This window comes from Oryzias latipes, chromosome 8 (assembly GCF_053564925.1).
Source record: "Oryzias latipes strain Hd-rR chromosome 8, Olatipes_Hd-rR_3.1".
Classification (NCBI taxonomy): Eukaryota; Metazoa; Chordata; class Actinopteri; order Beloniformes; family Adrianichthyidae; genus Oryzias; species Oryzias latipes.
Genome location: NC_136244.1, coordinates 27681539 through 27689888, shown reverse-complemented (window position 1 = coordinate 27689888; position 8350 = coordinate 27681539). Strand labels below are relative to the sequence as shown.

At 48.2% G+C, this 8350-nt stretch overlaps 1 protein-coding gene across 2 annotated transcripts; it reads right to left on the bottom strand.

Moving 5' to 3' along the window:
- Positions 1 to 517: 517 nt before the first annotated feature.
- On the bottom strand, positions 518 to 6734 carry tlcd3ba (TLC domain containing 3Ba). 2 transcript variants are annotated; one of them, XM_020705004.3, is made up of 6 exons: positions 6565 to 6734; positions 6139 to 6222; positions 5124 to 5349; positions 4662 to 4757; positions 2457 to 2561; positions 518 to 1540 (listed from the first exon to the last, which is right to left on the bottom strand). In XM_020705004.3, exons 1-6 carry the CDS (start codon positions 6681 to 6683, stop codon positions 1301 to 1303), a joined length of 870 nt encoding a protein of 289 aa, XP_020560663.1. In that variant the 5' UTR covers positions 6684 to 6734; the 3' UTR covers positions 518 to 1300. The 2 variants fall into 2 exon arrangements, with proteins under 2 accessions (XP_020560663.1, XP_011476009.1); XM_011477707.4 differs by having other exon boundaries at positions 2457 to 2566; positions 6565 to 6733.
- Positions 6735 to 8350: the final 1616 nt, after the last annotated feature.

Genomic DNA, 8350 nt, shown 5'->3' with positions numbered 1-8350 from the left:
CTCTGATCCGCATCCAAACCTAAAACCACCTCCTTACGACAGCTGAGGCCGGACTCCTCACCATCCTCTTCCTTTTGACCTGAAGGCGACCTTTGACCCCGCCTGTCATCATTCCTTCAGGCGTTCCGCAGGGTTCCGTCCTGGAGCCTCTTCTCTTCATTTCTGTGATGACGCCCAGCTCTTCATCACCACCGAAGTTCTCAGCAGTGAAATCCTGTTTCTCCTCCAACTTTCTCAGACGACCAGAACCTGCGGTTCCTCTGTTATCTAGAACCACACCTCGTCTTTTCCCTCACTTCCTCCGTTCCTCGTCCCCTCGGTCCAGGTCTCAGATCAGAACCATCTCCTGACCCCCCCCCCCCAAAGTGCTGCAGTCTGGTCTCCTCTCTTTTCTGTTTTGTGTGATTTTGTTGTACGGTGTCCCTGAAGACCAAAAGGCATCTCCATCTAACATTTAATATTTATTATGACTGTAGAGAAAGATTTGAACTTTGTTTAAAAATGTTAAAAGATAAAACAAGTTGTTGCTGCTTTTATTTTGAAAATATCCCAATAAAGGTTCTTTCAAAGCTTCGGTGCTTTTAGTTTTTCAATCAAAGCTCCACAGAATAAAAAGTTTCAAGTTTTACTGAATCAGAGACGTTTTTCAGAATAAACCTGATGGAGTCCTTCACATTCACCTGAGTTCAACCTAAAGCTCAAAGACAGCAGGTGAGGTATCACAAAAGGGGCGGGGCATCATCAGGTCAATGAAGAGAGCCTCAAACTGCAGGTTTGACAAACACTGAAAGCCACAATCAGGAAGCGTTGATGCCACATCTTCATCACGCAGGCGCTGTGGTCCACGGCCGGGTCCCCCCTCCCCCGGGGGTTCCTGCGGGTCCTTTTTGGGTCTGGGTCGGGTCTGTACCGACTAGATTCTGAATGAATCTGGATCCCAGAAGCTTTAAAAACAGACGTCTGCTTTACGGCGTTTCTCCTTCAGGGAAAGAATCAAAATCAAAGATCTTCAGTCCGACTTTCAGGACTGCAGGAAGTGGCCAGCGGGGGGCGCCAGCGCCGCAGGAAGTTCTGCTCAGAGAGGAGCTTCAGGCATGAAAGCAGTAAGAAAGGAGTGGGTCATCTAGACCCACTAAACAGAGCTCTGAACCTTTTTTCTTCAATGATCTTCACTGGTGTCCATGGATTACATGAAATCTTTGTCATGGTAGGGAGAACACGTCAATGGATGGGGGGGGGGGTCATCTGGACCCCATAGGGCAGCACAAGGGTTAACAAACAAACCGATCGATCAATAAACCTAAACTTGGGAAAACGCTGTGACCCCCTCCTGTGCGATAAGCCCCTCCTCCTCAGTCCGTGTCAGCCTGCTTGATTGGTCGCTGCCTCGTCTGTGTGTGGGCGTGGCCTCATCTGCCGCAGGGCCCCCCTGCAGATCAGAGAGAACCAATAGAGCTGCAGGGGCCACAGCAGAGCCGCCCCCAGGTTGCACTGCCAGGGGGCCACCAGGGGGACCTGGTGGAGCGGGATGGAGGCGTACCTGCAGACAGAGAGGAGAAGACCCGATCTTCAGAACCTCAGAGGTTCTGGACCGTCTGTGGAGTCGTCCCAAACATGGATGTAAAGTGAGCAGCTCCAGGGCCGGTCCCAGAGGTTTAAATGTTTAAATATTACAATATCTACCTCATAGTACTTTCTTTTTATTATTTATCCTCTCCTGTCTTACTCCTTTAAACTTTTTTATAGCTTTCTAGTTTGGATGAAAAGACACCAACCAGTTTTTACCAACAGTAAAAACTGACGTTTGCGTTCAGAAAACAAATGATGTTTATATTAATATCCAGAAGTGAAAAACATGAAATGTATAAAAAAATATTAAAAAGATCTAGAATGTAAAATAATAATCATTATTATTACTGAGTAAACTAAAGAACCATCAGCCTGACTTCACTCAGGATTACGTAATATCTGGTGCAGCAGAACCCACAGCCTGATTCTCATCCAGAACCGGCCCAAATGATGTCCATCCACCTAAAGCAACATTTACCCGCAAAGTCAGAAAAAAGCCGCCCTAATGAGCGGGAAACCCCCCCCCCTTCTGCTCGCTAACCTGCTGTTGACTGGAATGTACCATTGCTGCAGAAGGACGGGGGGACCAAAGACTCTACATGATCATTCTATTATGCTAGTTCACTATTTCTTTGTTTTTTATGAGTTATGGGTGTAAAATTCATTATGGAAACTTTTATGAAGCGTTTAGCTTGGGGCCCCTAGAGTGTTGGGGCCCCGAGTCTGAGGGTAACTCCGCCCCTGGCTGGTTCTAACCTTCATGAGGCCAGAGGCCCCCGGGCCCCCCCATATAGCATCTGTTCTGCAGTCAGACCCTGATCTGCTGAGACCCAAACCCGGTTCTCCTCCTTCAGCTCAGTGGACCCGCAGGCGGACAGGCGGCTCACCTGCTGTAGGCGTAGTACAGGTACGGGAAGAGCAGCACGCGGCAGCAGAAGAAGGACAGCAGCATGAAGACGCCGTTGGCCCTGTGCAGCAGCGTCCGCTGCTTCCTGTACTGAAGACACAAACACCTTCAGCTGCTGCTGAGGAAGAGGAGGAGCACCTGAACACATCGGCCAATCAGATCAAAGCTCCAGGAAACCTTCAGCTTCACCAGAAAGACTGAAGCTTCTGGTTCTGATCCGATCACCTGATGCAGATTCTTCTCCAGAACAAAAGCCCGTCAGCTTCTCAGCTTAACATTTTAGCCTGGACTCAGACGTGCACGCTCATCAGCCGGTCACGTGCACGCACATTAGCAAGTCACGTGCACATTCATCAGCCGGTCACGTGCACGCACATTAGCAGGTCACGTGCACGCTCATCAGACAGTCACGTGCACGCTCATCAGACAGTCACGTGCACACTCATCAGCCGGTCACGTGCACGCTCATCAGACAGTCACGGGCACGCTCATCAGAAAGTCACGTGTACACTCATCAGTCACGTGCACACTAATCAGCCGGTCACGTGCACGCACATTAGCAGGTCACGTGCACGCTCATCAGACAGTCACGTGCACACTCATCAGCCGGTCACGTGCACGCTCATCAGACAGTCACAGGCACGCTCATCAGACAGTCACATGCACGCTCAACAGACGGTCACGTGTACACTCATCAGACAGTCACGTGCACACTAATCAGCCGGTCACGTGCACGCACATTAGCAGGTCACGTGCACGCTCATCAGGCAGTCACGTGCACACTCATCAGCCGGTCACGTGCACGCTCATCAGACAGTCACGTGCACGCTCATCAGACAGTCACGTACACACTCATCAGGCGGTCACGTGCACGCACATTAGCAGGTCACGTGCACATTCATCAGCCGGTCACGGGCACGCTCATCAGACAGTCACGTGCACGCTCATCAGACAGTCACGTGCACACTCATCAGACAGTCACGTTCACACTCATCAGCCGGTCACGTGCACGCTCATCAGACAGTCACGTGCACTCTCATCAGACGGTCACGTGCAAACTCATCAGACGGTCACGTGCACGCACATTAGCAGGTCACGTGCTCGCTCATCAGCAGGTCACGTGCACGCTCATCAGACAGTCACGTGCACACTCATCAGGCGGTCACGTGCACGCACATTAGCAGGTCACGTGCACATTCATCAGCCGGTCACGGGCACGCTCATCAGACAGTCACGTGCACGCTCATCAGACAGTCACGTTCACACTCATCAGCCGGTCACGTGCACGCTCATCAGACGGTCACGTGCACGCACATTAGCAGGTCACGTGCACGCTCATCAGACAGTCACGTGCACACTCATCAGGCGGTCACGTGCACGCACATTAGCAGGTCACGTGCACATTCATCAGCCGGTCACGGGCACGCTCATCAGACAGTCACGTGCACGCTCATCAGACAGTCACGTGCACACTCATCAGACAGTCACGTTCACACTCATCAGCCGGTCACGTGCACGCTCATCAGACAGTCACGTGCACTCTCATCAGACGGTCACGTGCACATTCATCAGCCGGTCAAGGGCACACTCAACAGACAGTCACGTGCACACTCATCAGACAGTCACGTGCACACTCAACAGACAGTCACGTGCACACTCATCAGCCGGTCACGTGCACGCACATTAGCAGGTCACGTGCTCGCTCATGAGCAGGTCACGTGCACGCTCATCAGACAGTCACGTGCACACTCATCAGGCAGTCACGTGCACGCACATTAGCAGGTCACGTGCACATTCATCAGCCGGTCACGGGCACGCTCATCAGATAGTCACGTGCACACTCATCAGGCAGTCACGTGCACGCACATTAGCAGGTCACGTGCACATTCATCAGCCGGTCACATGCACGCTCATCAGACAGTCACGTGCACTCTCATCAGACGGTCACATGCACACTCATCAGACAGTCACGTGCACTCTCATCAGACGGTCACGTGCACTCTCATCAGACGGTCACGTGCACGCTCATCAGACAGTCACGTGCACGCTCATCGGCTGCTCCAGAACATGAATAGTTATTCCAAAATCTCAGCAGATCACAGACGAGTCCACTTCCTTTTCGAGCACAAAGCTCCAGGAAGTCACATGATGCACAGCAAGTAATCTGATTACTGCACTGGATTACCTGGATCAAGACTTTTCCCAAACAGACAGACGGCGTGCTGAGCTCGGCCAGAAAGAGAACGCCTTGGAAGTAATCACCTTTACCCCGCCGCCACAGCTGACACACACACACACAACAGAGACACAGAGACACACACACAGAGAGACACACACACAGAGGAGGGAGAAAAGGTTTCAGATTACATAACCGGGTCGACAGATGGTCTCATTGCAGAATTTCCAGAATCTGGATTAAACCGTTCAGACAGAAACCGGTGCAGCATCAGGCTGCCTCCAGAACTGGATCTTGCCTGTTTACACTGAGCAGAGATCAACTGCAGGATAATTCAGAACCTTTTAACTTTGCTCATATGGGTTTGGTTCTGGTACTGGCTGCTCTGGTTTCTGGCTCTAGAACCGGTTCTGGACCGGTTCCAGCATCCAGTCAGTGGCTGAACTCCTCCTATGGCGTTGTCATGGTTACCAGGGATGCGGGGAAGCAGAAGGCCACCATGAAGACGTGATGCAGAACCATCAGGATCTCCCGGCGGAGGTAACCCGGCAGCGCGGCCCGCATGGAGAGACCGCCGCGCCCCGCCTCCTCGTGACCTTTGACCTGCATTTTGTGCCAGTAACACACAAACATAGCGTAGATGTCGTACAGGAAGTATGGCGTTGCAAACAGGATGTAGTTGTTGGTCAGCCAGTGTCTGAGGAGCAAACAGAAGGTTTGGATTCATGTTCCTCCGTTTTCTGTCTTCATGCATAAACGAACGTTTCCTCTAAACGGCGGGAAAACAAACATTTCTAATAAACTGGATCATCACTTTAATGTTTTTCTGATTTCTGATTCTAATAAAAATCTTGAAACTCTGAAGTCTTTTCGGTTTTTTTTTCAAACGTTTCTGGAGATGAACCGAAAAAACGGCTCAAAAAGACAAAACTCCAGTTTCTGCATCTTCAAAGCAGGAAGAATCTGGAAAAAATCATCTGGAATAAATCCAGATGTCAAACAGAATTCATGCAGGAGAATTTTGTTTCTGCTCTGGGGAAATGTGGACTTTTCCAACGTTAGACGCTTAAACCAAACTTTTCATGTTGTGGTTACCAACTGACTTGTGGGAGGGGCTTATAAGATTTAAATAATCTCTGCTTTGAGTGTCTACAGTGAATCTTTGCGGTGGAAAGCTCCCAGAATTCCCTGCAGCTGATGGATTTGTTAATCAAACAAGTGGAGGCTCCGCTTTGACTGTAAAATCAGGGAAGACGCCGCCTCCTCCCATCATGCAGTGCAGCAGGATTAGCCACTGAAATAACGCGGCTCAGCAGACAAACTAATCTGAGACGATAATGAGATTAGAGAAAATCAGAGTCTTCTGATTGGAAGCATTTCAATATTCTGACCTTCAAAGAAACATTTTCATAGAATTTATGGATTTAAAAACCGGTTCTGAAGATCGTGAGGCTCTGGGACAGGAACCAAGGGGGCGGGGCCTCACCCGTCCTCCAGGATGTCCCTGCAGGACGAGGCGATGACGCACCCGGCAGACGACGCCATGATGGCCTGCAGGGACGACACTAGGCTGCAGACGCACACAGGAGGCAAACATCAGTGTACAGAAGGCCAAAGTCATCAGGAGACAAAAACACACAACGACAAACACAGAAGAAATGACACAAAAGTACAATAAAAAAAACCAGAAGACAAAGACAGAAGTAAGACAAAAAAACAGATGAGGTGGACAAAATAGGGGTGCAAATAAACAACAACATGACCACAGACACACACCACAATCGTGGAGACACAACTTTATGACATGTGATTCAAAAACCACAACAAAAACAGAAGAGAAACACACACAAACGTGAGGCTGCAGGTTGTGGTTGTGTCATCAGTAGATGCAGTTGTGTGTGTGTGTTGTTACCGTGAAGACACAATCACAGCGTCGCCCTCGCTCCATCCCAGAAGGCACTGCAGCGTCCGCCTGGAGACCAGGAAGAGTCCTGGGAAGAAGACAGAGCCGGCTGCCAGCAGGGCCAGCATGTCGGTGTGAGTGTGTGTGTGTGTGTGTGTGTGAGAGGAGCTGGCGGGTCAGGAGCCGGGGGCGGGGCCTGCCGCGTCACACCGTCACAGGAGGAGCTCTACAGAAGACTTTTGGATGCAGTTTCCAGTAAAAGTAGATGGAAATCAGAGCCACTTAACGTTAAAGCACTAAAGAAAGGATGCTGCAGCGCCCCCTGCTGGGGGGTCACTGCCACTGCAGCCCCCTTTGCACAAACTCCAGCTGTTTTTGAGTTTTGGGGGGGTATTCCAGAAAGCAGGTTCTGCTAGCTCCCACGATAAGTTTGAGGCTAAGGAAGTTAATAACCTCAGCTTTCTGTTCCAGAAATGGAGGTATGTTTCAGGGTATGTCAAGTTGCCATAGCAACTCATGCTCTGAACATAACCTGGTCTGGAGCAGGTTTAGTTGAAGGTTAGTTTGTTTTCAGAGAGGTGCAGCAGCATGGCGTGTCCATTTGAAGATGATTTAGTGGATGAAGAAGCTCAGATAATACTTTTTCCACCGTGAGAGGATGATAAGACCACATATGGATGTTGGAAAGAGAAACTTTTTTACATTGTTGATCTGACTTAATTATTTGCTTCAGTTAAGATTTTTTTTGTTAAGTCAGTTTAAAAATAACACGTAGTTTTCAGACAGTTATTTTTTTTCATTCAAATTAATTCAATTAAGTAGGTGTAACTTTGGTGCTGCTGTTAGATCGGCACCGCAAGGAATTGTGGGATACCATTCCCTTTGCCTGTCTGGACGGATTTGGGTTTAAGTGTGGGTTTTTGACCAAATGTGTTTAGTTGTTTAGCTGTTTTACTGTGTTTTGTCTAGTTATTTGTAGTGTTATGTTTAATTCTTTCTGCACCATGAGTGAGAGGGAGGAAGAGGAGGATGAGGATATTTAGCAGCACTAGTGCAACAGTATGGAAGAAGAACTGAAGTTAAAGTCAGAGTCATGATAATCAAATGTCAGGTATATATTATTGACCATATTGTATCATTTATTTTAATGTTGTAAAAATGAGCAAATCTGCAGCCTCTAACTATGAGAGTTCAAGAATTATTATACATTAAGATGGAAAAACTTTAATTGAATTGGAGTAAAATGACATTTAGTCAGATAAATATGCAAATTTGAGTTGTAGAAACAACTATTGAGTTTTATAGACGTAAGAAATTGGGTTGAATAAATTATACTCAATTACTTGTTACCAATAGAAGTAATTCATTTAAGTTGGATAAGTTATTTATAAATATATATATATATATATATATAAGCGTCACAATGGAAATAAGATCAGAAACTCGTACGTTTACTTTGTTCTTCTACTACAAGCAGAAACTCTTTCTTTTGCTGATGATGCAGCCGTGTTACTTTTTTAAGGACGTATAATCTTCATAGCCGTCATTAAAATCTCAGCCTCTTCAAACATGCTTTAAATTAATTGGGGGGTAGTTTAAAGCACGTTTGAACTTAACTGGATTGGAGGCGTCTGTGTCTCCCGGTTCTGTGGTCATCCATCCCTTCAGAACGTCTCCATGGTGACGCGGCTGCAGAAACTGGTCTCTGCCGTGTTGGAACATTGACACAGAACCTCTGGAGGACGGTTGTTTGGATCATTAATGTTCTGCTCCTCAGCGGGTCAGAACGAAGCAG